This window comes from Paroedura picta, chromosome 9 (genome assembly GCF_049243985.1).
Source record: "Paroedura picta isolate Pp20150507F chromosome 9, Ppicta_v3.0, whole genome shotgun sequence".
Lineage (NCBI taxonomy): Eukaryota > Metazoa > Chordata > Lepidosauria > Squamata > Gekkonidae > Paroedura > Paroedura picta.
In genome coordinates, this window is record NC_135377.1 from 60925369 (window position 1) to 60948704 (window position 23336).

The 23336-nt window shown below is 44.8% G+C and overlaps 2 protein-coding genes across 6 annotated transcripts in view; one reads left to right on the forward strand and one right to left on the reverse strand.

Annotated features, from left to right (window-relative positions):
• GPLD1 (glycosylphosphatidylinositol specific phospholipase D1) overlaps positions 1–2407 on the forward strand; it is a 34896-nt gene extending 32489 nt beyond the window's left edge. For 2 of the 3 annotated variants that reach the window (XM_077353015.1, XM_077353016.1), the window contains exons 25-26: positions 477–527; positions 1172–2407. In XM_077353015.1, the coding sequence (XP_077209130.1) occupies positions 477–527; positions 1172–1249 (129 nt within the window). In that variant the 3' untranslated portion in view covers positions 1250–2407. Of the gene's footprint in view, positions 1–476; positions 751–1171 lie in introns of all 3 variants that reach the window. The other variant, XR_013234220.1, reaches the window with a different exon arrangement.
• Positions 81–21473, reverse strand: MRS2 (magnesium transporter MRS2). 3 transcript variants are annotated; one of them, XM_077353021.1, is made up of 12 exons: positions 21229–21473; positions 19301–19366; positions 18609–18682; positions 17390–17426; positions 16349–16461; positions 13774–13947; positions 12659–12789; positions 11517–11633; positions 10084–10236; positions 7733–7850; positions 6012–6125; positions 81–3468 (listed from the first exon to the last, which is right to left on the reverse strand). In XM_077353021.1, the coding sequence occupies exons 1-12, from the start codon at positions 21434–21436 to the stop codon at positions 3361–3363; spliced, it is 1413 nt and encodes a 470-aa protein (XP_077209136.1). In that variant the 5' UTR covers positions 21437–21473; the 3' UTR covers positions 81–3360. The 3 variants fall into 3 exon arrangements, with proteins under 3 accessions (XP_077209136.1, XP_077209135.1, XP_077209134.1); XM_077353020.1 differs by lacking the exon at positions 19301–19366 and adding an exon at positions 18242–18336 and having other exon boundaries at positions 21229–21290; XM_077353019.1 differs by lacking the exon at positions 19301–19366.
• Between the last annotated feature and the right edge of the window lie 1863 nt (positions 21474–23336).

The window sequence follows — 23336 nt, forward strand, 5'->3', positions numbered from 1 at the left end:
CACACTCCCTATCCCTTCTATCAAATCACTACAATGGGGAACAATATATTAGGGGCTTGCAGAAGCAGCTACTCAAATGATTTGCACCAAATCCATTTAATCCATTGAAAGTGGAATTTATCATTTTAAGAAGAGACTTCAAAAGCATGGGAAAGTTCAAAGCATCTATGAAAGGGTGGTTATAAATGTAACAATAAAGCATCAGTACAGAATTTCCGCCTTGGTCAAGTAGACTAGAGATCCTGAGCAGTTCTTCAGAGTAACTGGCTTTGCTCTTTCTCCCACATAGTCTGGAGCAGTTTGGGGGTGTCATCTGATTTCTGTTGGTATATTCTGCGATCAGGATTGGCTTGGCTGGTCTGTTGTTGGCCAGGGTGGCGGTGGTGAACTGGGTGACCTTTTGGTGCCTCACGCAACCATGAGAGCATTCGTGACAAATAATGAACAAATATTTTTCAAACTATTTTTAATTGCAGGAAAGATCGAGATTTGGGAGTTCTGTGATTACAGTAAAATCTGGACGAAAGGTAAACAAAACTAGAAGCTGGAGACTAGTTACTTTCTAGGACACTCTCAGCTGGTTTCACTAGATGTCCTATCAGATTTGTATTCATGATCAGAGATCCACTGGAAGGCTGCTATTGCCTACATTTTGCTCTTAGAGACAATTGTATGAAGCAGTTGAAAACCAGTCTCTTTTCACATCATTCCTTCAAGTTCATTGCTTCAACATGGATGGTCTGACATATGGTAAGTTTCCCTGCCCTGATTGCAATTCAGGGGCTGCTGCTTGTAGGACAAGGAAACACAAGAAGTGAATTTTGTATTATTAAATGTTATGCAAGACAGAGAGGGGATAATACAGCAGTGGCCACATATCAAATTTATCCCTGTTCAGTTTATGTCAATAAAGGTACTTTGGCATCTCTGCTAATATTCAAACCCATATTTTGTCAGAGATTTAAGCTTTGTCCCTATAGCATACTGGACAGTATTTTTTTTTCATTTAATGCTGCATATGATGGTGATTCAAAGAGGCAACAGAAATTATTTTATCTTGGCAATGAAAGAAAACCTGTAAAAAAAAAACAACCCTTAAAGTAACACTATATTTTCCCCTGGGATGGAATGGATTTCCATAGTGTTTATTAGATGCTTTCTCTCTTTTCAGAATGAAGTTGTAATAGCTGCAGAAAGGAGCTCATTAAAAGCCAGACTTTCAGGAAGGCTTTTTATCTATAGTTTTTAATGGTCATGTTGTTCTGCTGAGTTTGCTTTTCAATGACCCATCAAATGTAATTCCTGTTTTTGGAGCTGAGCTTGTTGAAAACAACAGATCATCATAACATCAGTGCTGTTCATGCTCTCAAACTTCTTAATGAATGAAAGCGGAGATCCATCTCGGAAAGCTAGTAATACTCAATTTAAATGCCCGTAATCACTGTAAAATATATGGAAATGCATTTTCTCCCCCTTCCCCCCATATATGTTTTGCACCTTTCACCTGTTTGAGAACTCATACCGTACTTATATGGAATCTTAATTTAAATATTGAGTAGTACAATGCAATTTAATTCACTGGCGAACCTTTAAAAATAGGGAGGAACATAGAAAATAAATTCTGATAGCAATAGGACATATCACACCCTGGCCTTCTCATTTTTCAGTCTGAAAGGAAGCACCTGTTCATCTAGATCCCAATGGTCCATGTGTGTGATATCAAATAAAGGAATTATTTATGAGTATCACCAGTGCATATGTGCAGTATGAAAAGATGGGAATAGGATTACAAAATGTGCTTTCCTCTAGCAGCTGGTAACTGACCAGCCAAACCTCTCTATATCATTAGTACATGGGCAATAGCATTTCCCAGCAAAGTCACCATTTATTTATTTGGGCCCTCAGAACTCATATTTCCTCACCATGCAGCCTCTGAGTGGCTCACCATGTCAAAATCAATAGGTTAGATACCACAGTTATTATCTGCATGTGTTAACATATCTACCTGGCATTAAACTAATGGACAGGGAGGGAAGCAAGTGATAACCAGTCTGTCCTGGGTGGCAATAGCCTATCCCCAAGCACCATCCACTGGTAATTGTCAGGAATTTTAAGATACAAGAAAATGGACTGGGTGGAAGCTTGAATTTACAAAACACTGCAGGATACCTAATCTGAATGCAGCAAGATTCATATTCTTACTTATCTCATGGCGATTTCCCTATAAATAGATTCTACTCCTAATGAAATGATCTCACTTCCCTTTGCAAGTCAAACTGTTTTTCAGATTCTCTCTGTATTACTTAGATTAACAATGAATGACTGTATTACCCTGTTTTAAATAACAAAGGTTTTCTGCTGGTTTGTCTCATGTTTAAGTCCAAGTAATAAACAGTTACAAGTTTGAGTTGCATTTTGCCGTTGTCCATCCCTCCTGAATCAGTTACTTTGCCTTTAATGCATAGTGGAAAAGAACCTAAAGCATGTTTTTCTGCCGCTCCCCAGGTTCAGAGGAGTGCATTTATAGCACTTCCATAGTAGTTAAAATCCTCACCAATCAGGTATTAAGAAAGAATAAGGTGTGTGTGTGTGGGGGGGGGGGGGACTGAATCCAGTCCTCCCTTTCCAGGCAGCAGCAGGACAGAATGTCAACACTGCTGGACTTGTGGGACATTGGTCAAATTCCCATGCCAGCTGGCGACACACACGTAGCATCTTTTCCTGGACCTGGAGCTTGTGTAATATAGATATGAGATAAGGCTACAGTCTATGGGCCATGAACCTGAACATGCAGAAGGAAGTACTAGCTCACAGTCTCTGAAGTGTCTTCCTAAAAGGGGCATTCTTTTCAGTTAAAGAAGCAGTGGTCACTAGAACGTATCCAGCAAGGAATCCCCCATATGTGTAGAGAGAGTCATCTAGCTGTTTGTAGCTCAATGGGGATAGCAACAGAGTGCAGTTAAAGTATATCCTCTGAGCAAGGGATGTTACTTCCGGGAGCAATCAAGTCTTTTGTTCCCACATGGGGAGAAAATGCTATAAGCAAGGGTTTCAAAAAACAACTTTTTTCCTATGTAAAAATAAACTACTAGAAACTATTTGAATGGAGTATTTTCTTGCCTTTGTGAAGACCAAAACAAAATACAGGAAGCACCAACCCAAAAGTCTGAATTTGAATCCTGCACGGGCCCTATTTGCTCTTTTCCCTGCTGTGGCACAAAATTCATTCGGACTCTTCTTTCATTTTGGTTTTTCTAGCTGTACTTCTTCGGCACATCCTCCAGTCCACTCTAAAAGACTTCTATACTTTTGTCACATGAAAATACAAGTAAGAGTCGAAGGTTATGAAGTGACCTCTGATCACTGGGCTGGCACTGTGCTGCTTGACCCGAGGGGCTCTGTTTTGAAATCATTTTTAAAGTCTACTTTGCCATTCGTTAGATTCGTTCTTTTCAGCAAGCCAGGGATCTAGGCAAAAGGAAACAAAACAAAAAAAACAAGAACATACCATAGTCACAAAAAAAGGAACTATGAAATTTAATTGGGGGGAGACTAGGGCCAAGGAGTCGCTGCCTCTCAGCACTGTTCAAATTAACTGAATTGGTCCTTAATGGCTCCATTTTGATAGAATGAACTTATGCTTCTGTACAACATAGGAATTATTTATATTTACTAGGGTTTAAGGCCCACTGTAGGCCCAATACAGCAGGCGCTAGCAGGCCGGCAGCTGGGTGCGGGAGGGCACCCCTGGTCCCCCTCCCCCCGGCCTGGGCGCCCCCTCCCCCCACCAACGCAGCAAGCCTGCTCCTTTGGCTGGGCCAAAACCTCCACCGCCTGCCCCCTCTCCCCCCGAGCAGGGCCAGCGCGTCTGGGATGGGGCCAAAGGGCCATTGACCCAGGACTGACATTTGGAGGGGCCAATTGCATCTCCCGACTGGCCCCTTCGAGTTTTTATCCTGGACTCACCCACCCCTTTCTCCTCCCACATAGGCCTTAACCTTTTATTCTTACCGCTCCCGCGGAGCGGTTTACAGATGTGTTCAGGTAGCTAGCATGATTGATTTATTTATAAATTCAATTTATAGGACGTTCACCTGACAGTGGGCTTAGGGCTGCTGACGAGAATAAATATTAATATAATTATTAAAAACTAGTAAAATATAATGGGGAGAGGTGGTCTCTTTTGTCATAGTTGGCCCCCTTTTGCTCAGCATACATAATGCTAATGAGAGTCATAATGAGAATTAAGAGATGGAGTTGACTAACCTACGATACTCTTACGTACCTGGTAGAAGAATGAGCTGTGATTCCAAATAGGGTTGGGCACTTTGGCCACCAAAGTGGCCGCTCGCGCCTGAAGCAGCCAGCGCCGTGGCATGGGGGGAGGGGTGGCACGGGCACGCCAGTCTGCGCCTGCATGCATGCACCGACTGGTCCGCCAGCACCCGTGCCGCCCCTCCCCCCATGCTGTGGCACTGGCTGTTTCAGGCACGAACGGCCACTTTGACAGCCGAAGCACCCAACCCTCATTCCAAAGGTCCCTAACTCATGTCTCACCTCTGCTAGAAACTTGTGAGAGGTGCTCCGAAATTGCTCTGTAAATGGCAAGTGTTTATTGCCAGGCAGTGAAGTCAATTCAAAGCTTGGCAGAACTTGTTCTTTACAGTCTGAAGCACGCTGCCGGGACCATTAAAAATAAATGACACGGTGGCTTGTCATTAATATATAAAATGAAGTGGCTCTATCTTCCTCCAGCTCAGCACAAAACAAGCAGTGGCAGGCATAAGGAAATGCTGCCGCACGAAGGCTGATGCCACAGAGCACATGGCTCACATCCAAAGGCTTATCAAGCAGGGCCGCTGCTGGGCGAAGCAGTCACCCACAGGTTTGTGGCAAGAGACCGACTGTAAAATATTTCTCCTATCAGAAGGTTAGAGGAGAATGTGCTATTGCTAAAAATGAAAGTTATGAGGGAACTTATATATTGAGAGATTCATCTCTTAACAGGGTTTAGGGTGGTGTGACTTTCAGAACTCCACGCGCTGTAAAATATATATATTTAAAGACCCTAAAAGAATTTCCTGGCTTGTCTAGCCTGTGCTAGAACAGTACTGCTCTTGCCCTCACAAAGTATGAAAACACATCATGACTTAACTGAAACTGACAGGAAGTGGGAATTTATGTCTATGACTAACAAATGACAAAAAGAATAAGGATTTTATCATGCAGCTCAAAATTCCCTTTTCTTAGTTGGAAAACTTGGGCCTCATGGAATAGATAACTCCTCTTGTCCTCTTCCAACAGCACAGCTTTTAGGGGGGGAGGGGTCTTGTGGGAGGAGTTCACCCATATTATCCACCTCCTCCACATGAGCTGGGCAGTTTGCCCAGCAGTTTTCAGAGATTTAGGGCAGAATGTATCTTCTATCTCCAATAGCAGAGGAATTGTACCAAGCAAAGCAGGAGTCACTCCTAGTGGACAGTATCACACTTGAAAATCTGTCTGCTACCTGGAAGTAGAATCTCAGAAGACAGATGCTGACAGCAATTAGGAGAGAGAGCAAGCGAGCGTGCCTTCAAAAATGACTTTTATGGGCAGCACCCAACAAGAAAATGGCCAGGTCCACATAGCAAAGCTGCTTCATATCAGCAGCTTGCCATGTAATGCATTCCAAGTGTCCTTCAGCACCACTGCTGCTTGTGTAGATCAGACATTAGCCTTACACTACAAGGGGAACCCTGTTGTATTCTCTTGACTCCAGTGGTTCCTATAAAGCAGGGGTAGTCAACTTGTGGTCCTCCAGATGCCCATGGTCCTCCAGATGCCCATGGACTACAATTCCCATAAGCCCCTGCCAGCATTTGCATTTGCTGGCAGGGGCTCATGGGAATTGTAGTCCATGGACATTTGGAGGACCACAGGTTGACTACCCCTGCTATAAAGGATGGATTCCAAGGAGCCAGGGTGTTGGGGAAGGATAAAGAGAAGGGTTGACACAAGGTCATACTCACAGATGGAGGCACTGAAGGTTCTAGCTGCCGCCCCAGGAATGAAAGCAGCCGCCGCCAGATCAGGCCGCTGCCCAGGAACATGATTCCTGTCACCAGCCAGAATATTCTTCTGTCCTAGGAGTGCAAAGGCAAATATTAAATGACGCCCTTCCATCGGAGACACGGCATGCTCAAGTCCTCCTATCGCCATCTCTTATTCTCACCTCTCTGCAAAGTAATACCGAGAATCACCCTTGTTCAGCTGAGGGCAAAATCAGAGACTTGAAGCCACTGCCCACCCGGCAGTAAGAACTGTACAAATCCTGCAATCACAACATTTCGATCTAGGGAATGAACGGTTGCAAACATGGATGAAATCCCTTCCCCCCTAATATCTAGCACCTGAGAAACACCAATGAGAGGCTCACGGGATTTGAACTGCCACATAAAGTACGGAAGATGGCTAAGAGGACACAAACAGGTTTTGGCAGTTGTGCGGGCCTGTTATTTAAACGGGGCAAAATATCAGGTCTCAAATATGCTTGTGGTGTGCAGCCCACCAAATTGTTTCCCATCTGCCATAGGAATGTGAGCATCGTGCTTGCCATGGAGATATGATGGAGCTCTTTGCACTCCACAGCTGCCACTGAGTGGATTGTAAACTTAGATATTAGGATTTGGGGAATCAACCAACCTGTCTGCATAATCTCTGCACCTCCATGGCTACATATTTATATTATCATGCTAGCCCGAAATGCCATTGCACCCAGGAATGCAACAGGTGCTAGCTGTGGGCCCCCCTAACAGTGCTGCTACCCTACCTGGTCATGCCACTGGCTGCTGCGCTGACTGCTCCATAGCCTGCTGTGCATGCCGGAAGCTGGTTTGAGCAGCAGGTGGGCCAGGGTGCTGCGTGAGCACCCCCCTTGGCAGGCAGGCAGTGTCTGGACATGAGGCTGCGTGAGCACCTCATGGCCAGCTTCTTGAGGGGGGTGCTCCAGGGGGGTGCCCGGGTTGGCCCATGGAGCCAGAAGCAGAGTCCAGACCCCCGGATGTGTCCTGGACACCGCTCCTCCCATAGGGGCTCTTCACAAATACAGATGTTTCCTGTGTGTAACTTTGCCATACAATAAACACATAACTAATTTAACTTGTTTTATCATCACCCAGGGATGATAAAGAGTGTGAGGCAGTGCCCGGGAAACATCATCATATAAACCCTCCTCTCCCTACCCACCCTGCTCTCTTCTGTAATCCTAGCTTCCTGAAGCAAAAACCTCCTAGACTAGCCTGGGGCTTGTTCTCAATAGCTGACAAGTTGGTTCCTCCTGCTTCCCCCTCCCCAAGAGGCTACAATCCACAATGTTTGACTTAGGCTTGTGTTCTTATCTCAGGTTATCCTTTATCCTAGTAAGGATTTAACTGAGCCACTCATCTGTGAAATCCAACTTCCCTTAGTACTGCTGCAACTATTGTATGTGTGAATAAGGATTGTAAAATGTTGAATTACATGCAGTGATTTAAATGAGATCCTCCCCCCCTCCACCACACCCTGGTGAGTTGGCATTCTCTGGTGACCACCTGGCACATCAGAAATTCCGGTGCTGGACTTAGCTTCAATTCTTGCTTTAAACTGACACCCTTGAGGAATGCACCAGTGGAATCCTATCACAAGCAAAATCAGTGGCATTCTCTTTCATGAGTTACTGCAAAGTCTCCCCGCTGGCCAAGCTGCCTCTCACCTCTTCAAAGGAGGATTCCAAGTTCATTCCAAAAGCAACTCCTACCAATCCAAAAAGCGAAAGAGAAAAGGTACCCATGGTCAACTGCAAATTCAGCCTCATCATTATATTACGGTGGCTAAAGACAAGAAAAAAAATTAAGCAACATCAAAATGAATTCACCAATTGGGGCATCTTTGATAGATTGGAATGTGTCTGGAAAATATTTATTAGGAATATACAAGTTTCATAGTTCCTCTCCTGTCTATGGTGCAGAAATAATAGTTTGCCCATTTCTGCTCTCCCATCATACTTTTACCTGTTCTAGAAGCTTCAAGTTTTCTGTTTGAACAATCTGAACATTAATTATCATGTTATACAAGATGATGAAGAGCTGAAGAACTGTTTTTTTTTTTAATATCCTGCTTTTCATTAACTGGAGTCCCAAAATGGCTTACAAATACCTTTTCCTTCCTCTCCCCACGACTGACACCGTGTGAGGCAGATGGGATGAGAGAGCTCTCAGAGAACTGCTCTGCAAGAACAGCTCTAATGGAACTGTGAATAGCTCAATTCCCCCAGCTGGCTGCATGTGGATATGTGGAGGATCAAACCCTGTTCTCCAGATCAAAGGCCACCACTCTTAGCCACTACACTACGCTGGCTCTTAGAAGTCTGTAAGGACAAATATGGTACATTTTGCTACTTGCCTAAAAGCACATTCCGAACAAGATTGATGACTCATATACAAAACAGTCAGAAATCAACTTCCTTCTCTGCTTCCTTGGCAGAGATACTATTCATGCAAATGAATGCAATCTAGGCTATACGTTACATAAAGATGCTTATACAGAACAAAGGTCTTTGGGACAAAGGGATATAGACACAGAGCAACAGAAAATGCAAGTAATATCCCTCTTGGAGTGATCTCAAATATCAATAAACAGAACACCCCTGTGAAGAGCCTTCCAAGATGCTCCTCATACTATCCAGCCTGTAACAGAACAGAAGGAAAGAGATATCTGGATGGGTTCCAGGAAAACCTGGAGAGGAAGCTAACTGGCTTAATTCTTGACATTAGCACAATGCAGTGCATACGATTCCATGGAGTCAGGGCCAGATAACCAAACACTCTAAAGACTATTCTTAAACTGTAATAGCATCGTTTGTAGCTTTGTAAACATTTGGAGAGGCAATATAGAAATGGGATATGGAGGATTACATGAAGCTGCCTTGTCCTGAATCAGACCCTTGGTCCAAGAAAGGCAGTACTGCCTACTCAGAATGGCAGCAGCTCTGCAGGGCAGGCTTTCTCAACTAGGGTTTCTTGATGGCCTGGAGGGGTTTCCCAAGCAGGTGGGAGTTAATTAATTTTTAATATATTTTTAAATGTATTAAATATTTATTGGGTGATATGCCCATATATGGTCATGTCAACCCCTCCTCTCCCAAAATGGCAAATGATAGGCTTGGAGGGGGTGGGAGGGGAAGGGAGGGGAGGGGAGGGACCCCGGGCAGGCGTGTACACAGCTATGCTCCCCAACCACATTCTGCACGATTCGTGCCATATCAAAGCCTGACAAATGTTTCAGTGATCTCTCAATAGTAAATAAGTTGAGAAAGGCCGCTCCAGGGTCTCAATCAGACGTCTTTCTCGTCACCCTTTTCCTTTTGAAAACACCCTTTTGAAAACAAAAGTGGACATGCTGGGGATTGAACCTGGGACCTTCTAAATGCAAAACTGATTCTCGTCCCTTCCTCATGGACGGAACTAAATCTCTGCTGCCTCCATTGACTTTGGTAAATACTGACAGAGTAACAGTAAATGCTCATAGCATCAATAACAGGTTTACTGATACCTGGCAAAATACTTAGAAAAGGAGCAGAAAAAGCTCTGGAGTCACAAGGAGCATTATGGGGGTTTTTTTTAGTATTCCTCTCTTCATGGCTATTTTCTGGCTTTCTAATATTGCACTTGCTCTAAGGAAGGAAAAAGGAAGGATTTGACATATTCTACAATTGTAGTAAACCGTCACCAGTCGACAATAAGGGGAATATGGCCTTTAGCTGAAAGTTGAATTTTGTTCATCAAGCCGACCACAGAGATTTGCAAGCTCCTGATCTTTAATGAAGTGACATCAAACCTGATGGTGGATTAGGGGTGCTGTGCACTGTCACTTCTCTGCAACCATCAACATACGAATCCCGGATAGTATGAGACGCAGTGAACTGAAATGAGCAACACATTTTTACAGGGATGAACCTGGAAATACTGGCTCCAACTGAAGAGACAACAAGCTCCACAACCAAGAATGATGTTGGCCATAACCTTGCAGCAGCATCCCCAAGAGATGTCTCGTTGAATAGCGAACCTGTCTAAGTTGATAAAGATGATACTTTCAGAATCGTCAATCAACACCCTGAGTTCACGAGTTTCATTAGCGAGATCTTCTGCCTGCCTGTAATAATTCTCCAGGAGCAGCTCCATCTCCTCTGCGTGGTCAATCCCAGCAGTACTCTCCTCACTGTGGACAACAGGAATGGATTAAGAGGCTATTAAGATACAGCCACTCTTCTAATAAAGTCAGTTTAAAGCTCTGAACTCTCATGTAGGCACAGCTGCCAGCCTATTATGAATACAAGGCCAGGTGGGGCTTTATTAGCTCTTTCAGTAAGTGAAATAGCTGGCTGTTAGGAAACTGAAGCATGCCTTGGTAGCCAAACTATAGTGCATCGCCCTTAAAACTCTGGCTTCTATTCTTCATCTGCTATGCAAGATGTGAGGCACAGACACTGTCTTGCTGTAATGTGGTGTGCCACTTTATGAGCTTGTGTTGTATTCCTGACAAGACGACTTGTTTTTTTAAGGGAAAACTTCCAAATCTCCCAAGTCCCATAACGACCGATGCTAGAAATGATGTGCAATTTTGACCAGTTGTGTTTTAAAACGTATTTCTGGTAGAATCCCCCTGGGATGAGACTGCCCCAAAGGGTCCCCCAAAAGAAATGTCCTCTTCAGCCTCCATGTTTTGCAAAGTCACACTTCCAGCTACTTAGTTCCACTAATCCCTCAGTAGGAAGAGAATGGCCACTGTTGCTACACCATAAAAGGGGGACTGGGCCATCTATTTTCCTGACAGAAACAAGGCTTTCAAACCACTTTCACCCCAAGACCCAGGATTGTCTGGCTACAGTGCTTGCTTCAGCAGCACATATACTAAAATCAGAATGATACAGAGAAGACTAGAAGGTTGGTTTGGATAGGGTTGTGTATAATAACGACAGCCATCTTCACAAAGGTCGAGGCCAATGGCCCTTTTGAGAGCAACACAATTTTATTCACGGTATAAGCTTTCACGTGCAAGCACACTCCCTTCAGAGACAAACTCTGGTCTGCTGCTTCAGACCACTATGGCTACCCATCAGCCATCTTCACAACTGGCTATCACCTGCACAAGCCAGTGGTTTTGGAAAATTCAATAGTACAAACGATTTACACAAGTGTAAGCAATTCCCCAGTCCTTCTTCTGCATATTTAGGAGTTTAGTCTGGACTATTATTATTTTATTTTGATTTATTATTAATAATAATTAGAATGTTTTTATACCACCCCTCCCTGCAAGCAGGCTTGGGGCAGTTCACCGCAATAAGATGCAGTAATAAAACAGCTTAAAACACAATTTAAAACCAGTCCCACCTATCTTCACCCCTCAAATGTCCTCCACTAAATACCCAGAGTACAGTATAGAATGGGAGGCAGGAGGAGGGGTCTGTGTACTCCTGGAACACACCACTGTATACTTACAATACTTGTGGGTCTGTCCATTTAGTTAGGCATAGCTCTTCTAGGAGTTCTTCCTCGTCAAGGATTTCCAATATTGTTTCCTTAAACACTTTAATATCTGTTTCCAATTCTGACAAGCTGAAGGTAAAAAGCACAGGATGGAATAATAAGACATTCTGACTTTTCTTTGTACTTCTTGGCTTGTACAGAATCTGATTGTACAGAATCTAAAGCCTCTCCTTAACAAAGTTGCTCTTTTCAATGCTCGGGCGGAATGCCCAGAATGCTCATGAAATGTTAGCGGTCTCCATTTATTCCATCAGCTTGCCGTAGAGAATGAGAAAAAAGTGTTCATCCAATATGCAAATCTACACCCTGGTCTAGCAACCAGAGATCTCCTTATTATCTTCACCCATAATGACAAGAGGCATTGTGGGCATCTGTTTGTGAGAAGCTCCCATCTGGATTGCTGCCTTTAACGAACACTAAATAAAACAGAAATTACACAGACGTTTCAATAAAACTCAGGAACCCTCTTTTAAATATACTGCCAAAAGGTCTGGCAGCAAGCCCAGCAGGAGCTGTTCACCTAACCGTGCACTACATTAATGCTATCAATATTTATTATTACAGATAGAAATTTACAACCTTGTTCATCTTCGCAGCCAGCTTGTGGATGGTGCACCTCATCCGCCCCTGATTTGTGCTCCTGCATGAGAGCTGGGGCAGTGACGTTCCCAGTGCATAAACGGTCGTGGAGAGCTGTCTGCCTCAGGAGTGGAGCATGGCGAGAAGGGGCCCCCCTTTCGCCCATACTGTGCTGTACATTTGTGGGGAACCCAATGCTAAATCCTTTGTAGATGGCCTGATTCCGGGTTGGGGTTTCATATGTAGCAAAGCAGCTACCTTGCTGCGATCTATTGAAAGTCAGCCCTTGACACAAGCTGTTCTCTCCAGATTTCCCATGGAGCAGCTGGAGAACTTGAACCTAGATATCCAACCAGTCCAGTTTAAGAGAAGGGCGGCATATAAAGACACATATAAGTAAAAATAAAACCGCCCCTGGAATTATGGCTCAGTTTCTTTAAAAAAGCTTGCAGTGTGGCTCCTCTCACAATTTTTAATGGGGCAGATTTTAAACAGGGCAACACAGACTGCCTTACCTCTTTCCGTTTTGCAAGAGGATATGAACTTTGCTCCTATCCACAGACAGGAGCTTCGGGTCCACTAGAGCATTCAGGGTCTCAAGGATCTGTGGCTGCAAGCTGCCAAGTCTCTCGTGCAGACAGTTGATCTAGATAACAACAGGATCCTTCATAAGAATTAAAACAATCCTTTTTAGAATGCCTTGTGGGGGGTATCACTGAAACCTTCCATTAGCAAACAGGCAACAATTAAATACTCAGAAATAATTGCCAAGGTACAGGGCAGTCTTAAGAGCAGCCTTTCTCAACAGGGGCCATATGGAGGGGCCCAGGCACAATTGAAGGGGGCCACCGATTGAAAAATATGAGAAGGGGAGCCCAAAGGGTTTGAGGGGAACTGAACCAATGAAATACTCTTTTTGTCACATATGACATCATTCATTGCTAGAAAGTTTTACCTTCCTCAAGGAAAAGAAATCCTGCAATCCATTCCACGTGCTTGAATTAATGCATTCAAAGGGGGAAAATAAAAGGAGAGAGTTGAACGTTCAAGAAATCTGTCTTGTGTTTATTTAAGACAAGGTATGTCAAGTGGAGTTAGTTCACTCTGAGCTTAGCCTTTTTTTTTTTTTAGCTTGGCTCATTACACAAGCGACCAGCCTACTGCGTGGGGTCCGGGAACCTGTGAAGAGCTCCTAAAGGGCCGTGGTCAAAAAAAAGGTTGAGAAGGGCTGCTTTAGAATAAGTATTTCCCAGCAAGAATAAGTATTTCCCAGCACTTCTTCTTCCATTCCAGCATGCAATATCTTACGAAGGCCTGGCAGATGGTGTATTAGTCATGCAAAGTGAAGCCCCAAATAATACATATAATTTAATTCTCAAAGAATATGGAGCTTACAGTCAGAAATCACAGCGGTTAACAATCTATTCAAGGCCTAAGTTAAATTCTCAGTGTTCTCATGTGTTAGCCAAAAGCGAAGGGCCGAATACATGACCGAATCATTCAAGCTGGATTGTGACTGCCTTCATAAATAAAGTTATTGCTTTCTGCTTAAAGCCTTACATTTAATTCCTATGCCTGCCCAGTGATCATCACAAAACTGCTACTCTTGACGCAACAGGAGCATGCTCACCCAGTACTGAAGAATTGCTTCTATTGCTCGGAATTCAAAAGGTAAAGAACATGTTACTAGCTGGCCTTCCCCAGCCAACTGAGAAGCCAGTTCTTCTAGTAGCCATTTTTCCATGTTAATATTGCGATAGTCCAAGATTAGAAGAAACTCTGGAGTTATCACTGCCTTCAAAAACTGAAAGAAACAGGGAGAAAAAGTTAGCCAACAAGATGCACACCGTGGATGCTATGTTCACATTGCTATTCAGCGCATTAGTGGTACATACAAATTACTTTTTATAGCTAAGATTTTTACGGTGTCATCTTGGGTACAGAACACATTCCCAATTGTATAAATTTTTAGCACTTAGTCTTCCCTATTCCTTTCTTGATGCACAGTTAAGCCAAAATGAGAACAGAGTAGCACAGAAGGACAAGAGAAGAGAGGATGAAGACTTCCTAATATCAGGGGGTTCAAAACTCAAATCTGGCTCATGAAACGGTGGATGGTGCTTGAAGGAATTCTGCCACTGCTGTATCTCGGAATGTTAACCCTTCTGACCCTTCTGACTGTGACACATAATATCAATTGTCATTATGGGGGAAGTCAACAGGCACCTTTAACCAAATGATCAGAAACGGGATCTGGAATATGATACCAACACACCTACTGGATTCCAAACTGCCACCTCAAAGAACTGTCAAAAGCTTTCATGGCTGAGTCACCTGGCTCTCAACTGGCCGTTTTCCAAGCTGTGTGGCCGTGGGCTGTTATCTTCAGCAGTAGGACACGGCAATTTCGGAATCTCACTTTGCCGTGGAAAGATCCCCATCTTGCAGTGTCCTGCCTCTGAAGAGGCCAGTCAGTTGCTGGCGAAATGTCAGAGACTAAAATTACCAGACTATGGCCTCAACAGCCCGAAAAACCCACAACAGTCAGAGTCACCTCAAACATGGTAATTTGTTATTTCTCTAAGACCCTTGTATCCGGTAAACGTTGTCATTCTGCTGTGTTCTAATCCATGACCCACTCTCTACTTATATATGTAGCTTTGTAACTCCCATATCATTTTCTGACAAAGCGTGCTGTACACCATGAAAGCTTACATTAGCCTTTTTCAACTTTTTTACTGTTGAGAAATCCCTGAGACATTTTTCTGACTTCAAGAAACCCCAGAAGTGGTGGATTATGCAGAATATGGTTGGGAAGCATAGCTGTGCATACACCCACCTGGGGCCCCTCCCCTTCCCACCCCCTCCAGACCCATCATTGGCCATTTTGGGAGGGGAGGGGCAACATGACCATAAACCTGATGTTTAACAATTTTTTAAAATACATAAAAAATTAACTCCCACCCATTCAGGAAACCCTTCCATGGCCATCAGGAAACTCTAGTTCATGAAACCCTGGTTTACACCTTGAGTAAAACTTAGTTGGCCTTAAAGGTGCCATTTCGACTCAAACTTTGCTCGGCTACTTCAGACTGACATGGCTACCCACTTGATTATATCCTTTAAGAAAGGGAAAGGGGACATGACAGAGATAGGGAAATTATAAGTGAGCGCCTTAGGAGTTTTGATTTAAAATTATTGCAAGAGACCTGGTGGACTTTGGGATTCTTTCTTACAAGTTACAGGGACTATCCCCATCAGGAGGTTAAGAAGAAAGGTCATAGTTCAGTGAGGTTTGGACAAATCGACCCCTCATCATTACAGGTCAGAGTTAATGAAAGACCTTCTAAATCCCTCTTATTTTTAGTTCTTCTTTTGGAGAGTCTCCCCAGTACCGGGGATTATCCCAAATGGGAATTGGCAGAAACCAGACATCCTATTACAGCAATTAGTGCAGCAATATGGGGATGCATCAATTGTACTTGCAGCCCTGGACTGGGAGCTCTACTGAAGACTATTTCAAACTAGTCACAAAAGATGGGATTCCCCCTGACACTTGGTGTGCAATTCTTAGGATATGGCAAGCCTGGTCCCACCAGATCTCAGAAGCTAAGCAGGGCCAATCCTGGCAAGTATTTGGATGGGAGACCTCCAAGGATTTGTGTGGCAGTTCTGCCAAAGAACACTAGGGGTCATGACACAAAGGCAGGAAATGGCAAATCACTTCCCAACATCTTTGCCTGGCTGCCAGACAGTCCTTGGATCTCCTGGCTACGCTACACAAGTCATACAACACATAAATAGCCCCAAAAGGCAGCTGAGTTCTTCGGCTACAAGGAGTCAAGGTGCTTGGAGGGGGTGAGGGAGAAGGAGAAGGGATTAAAGATGGCAGGCAGGCACAGGAGAAATGCCCAGTCCTAGAACCCATGAAGAGGTGTGAAGAAGAAGAGCTGGCTTTTATACCTCGCTTTTCACTGCCTGAAGGAATCTCAAAGCAGCTTACAATTGCCTCCCCTTCCTCTCCCCACAATGGACACCCTGTGAGGTAGGTGGGGCTGAGAGAGCTTCTGACAGGACTGCTTAGGCAGAACAGCCCTACCTATCTGGCTGTATGTGGAGGAGCAAGGAATCAAACCTGCCAGATTACAAGCCGCTGCTCTTAACCATCATTACGTAAAGATCACAAGGAACAGCTGCACACTGACCTCCATTCTTATGATAATCCTGTTGTTCCTGGGTGAAATGCTCACTTGATGTGGAAACCGTAGATCTCGTGCTTGAAGACCCAGCTCCTGGTACAATTCTGTTTTCTTTCTTTCTGCCAAGGTTTAGAAATCGTTGTTAGATGAGACCACAAGCATCAAATCAACACGATGAGCAAGTAGGCTCCAATCCTTTCCTCTCAGGAGTACGTTTGATTGGGCTCAGTGGAGGTTACTTCCAGGTACCTATTCTCAGGATAACAGGGAAAGACACTCCAGCAGTACATGGTGGTAGCCCCAGTGGCGGGCAGGAGATACAATTTCTGTGAACAAGATCTTGGGGTACTTGTGGACTGTAGATATGAGCAGACAGTGTGATGCGACGCTAAAAAAGGCAAATGCAGTCCTGGTCTGTATCAACAGTAGCATCACACAGAAATTACCAGATGCCATGATTGCTCTGTATACCACATTGCTCAGACTGAATCCTCACTTCAAAAAGGACATGGACAAAACTGAGAGGGCGCAGAGGAGAGCGACGAGGATGACCCAGGGCCTGGAGACCAAGCCCTATGAGGAAACGCTGAGGGACTTGGGACTGTTCAGTATGGAAAAAAGGAGGCTGAGAGGGGATATGATTGCTGTCTTTAAATATGTGAAAGGTTGTCACTTAGGGGCGGATAGGACTCGCAGTAATGAGTTTAAACTACATGTAGAACGGGATTGGCTAGATAGTTTGGCAGTGGAATTAGCTGCCTAAGGAGTTGGTGAGCCCCCTCTAACAGGGGTCTTGAAGCAGAGCCTGGAAAGCTACTTATCAGCTTTAGGCTGATGCTACATTGAGTGGGGGCTTGCACTAGATGGCCTGTATGCCCCCTTCCAACTTTATGATTCTATATGTATGGAGCTTGCTCCCCTGAGCAACTAATCTGTAAGGATGCTATGGTAGCAATAGGCAATGCCAGCATAAAGGCCCCTTGCTATATCTAGGTAATTTCACATTTTGTTGAGCTCAGAAAACAAGAAGTCAGGAGTATTACCTACCATATGAGCGTACGTTGCCGTTTTTATCAAATTTCATCTAAAAGGGCAAAAAAGTTATTGGTATCAGTATATACAACACTATACCAAAATTCAAATTGAACAGTAGCTTTAAAGAGTGAGAGAATGAAATAGAAGATTGTCCCAGGTGCTGAGCAGACCATTAGGCTTAACAGTTTCAAGGCCAAAGAAACTGGGAAGACTTATTCCATCTCATTAGCACAAAGACTTACGGGATGGGGAAGGAAGCAGCAGAATAGACAGTCTCATTAGGGCAACTCACCTGATTGGCCAAGTCATCAGGGTAACAGCTCAAATGATTGGTCAAATTACACCACTGGCTATAAATCTGATTGGTCAACTGGAATCATACGAGTGCAGGTTGCTGGAAAGATCTTTTCAATTTAGTTTTTGCCTTCTATTTGGATTACATCTAATTCTGGGACACCTCTTGATTCTTGGTGAGTCAGTTTAGCTGAAGCACCTGTTTTGACTTAGACTGGGATGGCCAAACTGTGGTTCTCCAGATGTCAGTGGACTACAATTCCCATGAGCCCATGGGAATTGCAGTACATGGACATCTGGAGAGCCACGGCCACCCCTGACTTAGACTATGAAACTCTATTAGACTCAGTCTTGCTAAGTAACATCTGGATTTAGAACCAATACTTGCAAAAGTGCCTCAATTAGATAGTTAGCTTCACTATTTTATCCTTGTTTGCTTATCTTTAATCTTTTAAAAAGTCATTTTGAATATACGTACAGGTGTTCTTTGGTTTGGGGGCTTCATTCTGAATCCAGTACTTTAGCTGTTATTAGCTACAACTACCAGAATAACTGTTATTTAGAACTCACCTTGGGTGCTTTTACACATGCGAAATAATGCAGTTTCAATTTATTCCAGCAACTGTTTATCAGTGGACTGTGCAATTTCACACAGTAAAATCCATCTGCAAAGTGGATTGAAAGTGCATTATTTAGTATACATGAAAGTGTCTCATGTAAGCATCCTACCTTGCAGGGTTAATTCCTTGCTCTTACAACTGGGAAGGTTAGAGGCTTAGTCCCTGGTAGCCTGGGTACTAAAGGGACTGGGTACTAAAGCTTTACCATGGGTTGTGATGCTTCACACTTCATCTGTTTTGGTTTTGTTCTGACCTTTGAGGAAAACTTTTGCTTTAAAGTCCTTTGATAAAAGGCATAACAAAGGAAATGTACTTGCCACAGAAAACACGGGAGCCACACTGGCTAAAGTGGCTTGGGACGCCTCTGTAGTCAAGTGCTGAGAGAGGTAACCTGAAAAATGATAAATAGGAAGCTGTAACTTTTTAAAAGAACACTTGAAGACTAATTGGATGGAGCAATTACTTCTTTTCACAACTGGGAAAGCATCAGTCATTAATTGCTAACCTTAAAATTTTTACTCTACTTTTTTCTGTGAACAGCAATTGAACCCAAAGGACTGATGAATTCAGTATATTATTCTAGCAAGGCATTATTTGATTGTGATAAACATCTCCATGATGCTGCTTATTTGTTGGCTATCTTGATGATACTAGTTTGGTGTAGTGGTTTGGTGTAGTGGTTAGGAGTGCGGACTTCTAATCTGGCATGCCAGGTTCAATTCTGCGCTCCCCCACATGCAGCCAGCTGGGTGACCTTGGGTTCGCCAAAGCTGTTCTGACTGAGCAGTGATATCAGGGCTCTCTCAGCCTCACCCACCCCACAGGGTGTCTGTTGTGGGGAGAGGAAAGGGAAGGCGACTGTAAGCCGCTTTGAGCCTCCTTCAGGTAGGGAAAAGCGGCATATAAGAACCAACTCTTCTTCTTCTATTTCATAATTTACTGCTAATTTACTCTCTCCTTGTATCTGTACTCTGATTATTCCTATATTATGCACATGCAAAGCTCACACCTTTAACAAAACTTTGTTGGTCTTTGCCACTAGAGTCAAATTGTTTTCTAAAAGGCATCACAAAACCTACAAAAATCAACACATTATATAATTAGTAAAATAATAAGAAGACAACATGTGCAAACTAAGAATGCAAGACATGACCAGCCTAGACTGCATCTCCATTTGACCTGAGCTAGACTGAGGGACTAGCCAGAAACTGACAAAGGATGAAAAATACAAGAAACACCAGGGTTCAATAAACCCTTTCTGTTATTATTATTCTATTTGCATCGTTCTGTCCAAAATGCCCAAAGCCCATCCTACAATGTACGCTTTGAGATTGTATTGCTTTTCTGGAACACTGCTATGAGACTTTTTTTTTTATTAAACTGGAAGGATTTTATTCCAGATATATGCCAAAAGGTGTGCAAGCATACAACAGGAATCTACTAAATAGAAACAGTCATCTGTTTTCTCTGCAGCATCTAGCACACTTTTGGTCCTAAACATGTTATAGCTGAAGCCAAAAATGATACAAACTAGCACATAAGAATGAGAGCCACAAATCAGCTTTCTCCTTGGACATGATTGTGTGATCGTATGGCCTTCCTTCTCTTGCCTCATCCTTCTAGTCCCCCCTGCCCAGTATAAGAATATTGTATGAGGCTTTTTGAAAGGGTTACCAAGATGACATGAGAATGACTAAATGCTCAAATGCACAGCATGTTAGTACTAATTAACACAATAGTCCAAAATGCAAAATGCCATGATTAAGTAATATCGCATGCAGCGTCTGACCAACAGAAATTCATTATCTAATAGGCTTCTAAAAAGGCTTAGGAAAAGTTCTGAAGACAGTCCACCTGGGGGAATACTTCAAGCCACAAAGTCCAGCAAAAAATAACATTTTCAACAAAGCAAAACTTTTGGAGCCTCCGGAAGCCAGCTCATATGATGAGCAGACCATGAGAACACACTGATCTAGGTAAATATTCAGCACAGCCCTTGTGTTACTTTTCAGTGTATCCATAAGCACTTGTTCACTCATTTATTTGCAGTGTCCACACATCTACTTAAAAGCCATAAATCCGGCACCTCTGTAGCTGTGTTAGTTACGCTAGATGCATCCTGCAAAAGCAGGGGCACTTTATTTACATTTATAACCTGCCTTCCCTCCCAATGGAGACACAGTGTAGATTACACCATTCACTTCGCCTCCCTTTTAAAGGATTGCCAGGTCCCCCTTGCCCACCAACAGGAGGAAGTCTGACCAGCCCAAAGGCCCCCAAAAGTGAGCATCCAGGGCAGATTTCAAACTGGTGTTTCTCAGGCTTCAGTTTGGCATTCTAACCGCTACAACGGGTAGTCAAACTGTGGCCCTCCAGATGTCCATGGACTACAATCCCCATGAGAATTGTAGTCCATGGACATCTGCAGGGCCACAGTTTGACTACCCCTGCACTACACAGTAGGGGCTCAGGGTTGCTCGGTCCAGGCTGGGCAACTCCTGAAGATTTGAGGCTGGAGCTTGGGGCGGATGAGGACCTCAGTGGGGTACAATGCCAGGGTCCACATTCTGAGCATCCTTCTACTTCAGCAGCCTGGAGCTGAGCAGCAAATCTGAGGGATCTCCAGGTCCCGCCTGGCGGCTGGCGTGCCAGGCTCACGCTGCTGTGGGAGCAAAGCCCCACGTGGCCTGGTTTCTGATGCACAGCCGGCTGCGGGAGTTCTGGGGAGGGCCGATGTTCTCACCAACTACTTTCCCGGCCGGCTTGTAAGCCGCCAGAGGCCCCGCCGAGCTCCTTCCCCTCTTGCACTGGGCATGGCAAGACTTCCGCGGGGCGGGGAGCGTTGCGCTCCAACCTCACGCATCCGCAGGCGTCCCTGAGGGCGGCGCGGCTGACTTCCGAGCCAGGCACCGGGAAGGGCAGCCGGCCGTGACTTACTTGCGCCGAGCAAGCTCTGTCCGCCTGCCCACTGCCACCGGCATTCCCGGGGCCTGCAAAGAGCCCACCCGGGCGCGCGGGCCGCGGCGCTCAGAAGGCGGCGCGGCCGGCCCTCCTCGCCCGAGCGCCAGTGGCGCCCGCAGGAGACCCCCACGCACGAACTGCACAGCCGCCGCGGCCCAAGCCCCAGCACCCGCGCGCACTCCATCGCCAGCCGCCCCGACCCGACCCGACCCGACGCCCCGCCCCTCCGGAAAGCACGCAGGCGCACAGCAGCCAGCGACCCAAGGGAGGCGGGGGCACTGCGCGGGCGGCCTGCGTGTGCTTGTTCGGGGTGGAGGGAAGGATGCCAGCCTCCTGCTGGGCCCTGGGGATCCCCGGGAGCTATAGCTCATCTCCAAGTGACAGAGACCAGGTGTCCAGGAGGAAAGGGCTGCTTTGGAGGGTGGAGTCCATGGCACAATTTCACACTGAGGTCCCCCCCCCGCCCCAAATTCCCCCCATTCCCAGCTCCACCCCCAAAGTCTCCAGGTTTTTCCCAAGCCACAGCTGACCGCCCGGAGAGGAGAGGAGAGGGAGCCAAAGAGGAATTGAGCTTTGCTTTGCTCTTAGTAATAACTAATCCACTTTTAAATGTTTAACAGCTGATACCTTAAGAGCGGCTTTGCAGTAGGGGATGCTGAAGCATGGGTTGATATTGGTTCTATGTCTTAGGTGAAATGCTTTTGCAGCATCCAGGTGTGCTCATGGAAATCATCCTATTATTATTGTTGTTATTATTATTATTATATTTCAATTTATTTCCCGCCTCTTCCGGAAGGCTTGAGGCGGGTGACAGTAATCTTAACCCCATTAAAACCCCATTAAACCCCCCATTAAAACTTTAATACCAACATGGCGGCAAAGAGAAAATACCCCATCCCTCCCCATACTAATATCAGAGATAATGGAGGAGTGCAGTGTACACTTCCTAACTCCCGGGAGGGGGATGATGTCCCGAGTTCCCTAAAGAGACCAAGTTTCAGAATTAGAGCAGAAAAGGAGATCTGTTTGTAGGACAGGGACAAAGTATTTTCGCAACACCAAACAAGGTCCGCCTATGTGTTCCTGGGCCCCTGCTGCTGTTGGCAGGGTACAAGTAGGGTTACCAGGGTTGGGAAATACCTGGAGACTTTGGAGGTGGGCTGGATTTGGGGTGGGACCTCAGTGGAGTATAAGGCTATGGAGCCCACCCCACCAAAGTAGCCATTTTCTCCAGGGGAACTGATCTCTGTTGCTCTGAGGAGCTGTATAATCGGGGGATCCCCAGGTTCCACCTGGGACTGGCATCCAGATAAAAGCCAAGTTTCTCTGCCAACGCCAACTGCAGGACCAGGAGGGGTTGTCCGTTGCTGGCAGCCAGCTAGGCTCCTGGCCTCTTCTGTGTAATGCATGGTATCAGAAGGAGGAGGGTGCACATTTTCAGAAAAGAGCCATAAATCCAGTCAAGTTCTTTCAGTGTCTGGAGCTACAGTGAATGCAACTTCCTTCCCCCTGTTTCCTGCCTGCACTAAAACACTGGCCTGCAATTAAAGCGGTGGTTCTCAACCTTCCTAATGCCCCAACCCTTTCATACAGTTCCTCATGTTGTGGTGACTCCCATCCATAAAATTATGCAAGTGTTCTTTCACAGAAATTCAGCTGAAACTGACCAATGGCGTGAAGATCCATTGTTCATGATTGTATATAAATAGGTTTTCCCCCCATGGTTTCTCAGTTCAGTTCTGCCTCTTGTCCCACCATGCCAATCTCGCTCTTTTCCACTGCTCCAGACACACGAATGCTGTATCTAATAATAATAATAATAATAATAATAATAATAATAATAATAATAATAATAATAATAATAATAATAATAATAATAATCTACCCTGCAAGGCTGTTGTGTGGATGCCCCCCCCCCCGCCAAACTGCTTGCCCTGCCACGACTCCTGTAAAAGGGTCGTTAGACTTCCAAAGGGGTCCCAACCCGCAGGTTGAGAACCACTGAATTAAAGCTACAGGGTTGTCACAGGCACAGTAGAGTAGGAAAGCCCTATATTGTTATTCATTCCTTCCTGAAAATGTAC

Bases quoted from the DNA above. Each gene is read 5' to 3' on its own strand.
- MRS2 (XM_077353021.1), bottom strand. From the start codon at position 21,436: ATGGAGTGCGCGCGGGTGCTGGGGCTTGGGCCGCGGCGGCTGTGCAGT. The intron at 10,237-11,516 runs GTAAGTATACAG...TGTTGTCCACAG, and splicing joins TGGACAGACCCACAAGTATT to TGAGGAGAGTACTGCTGGGA. The intron at 3,469-6,011 runs GTGAGTATGACC...CCTTTTGCCTAG, and splicing joins AACCTTCAGTGCCTCCATCT to ATCCCTGGCTTGCTGAAAAG.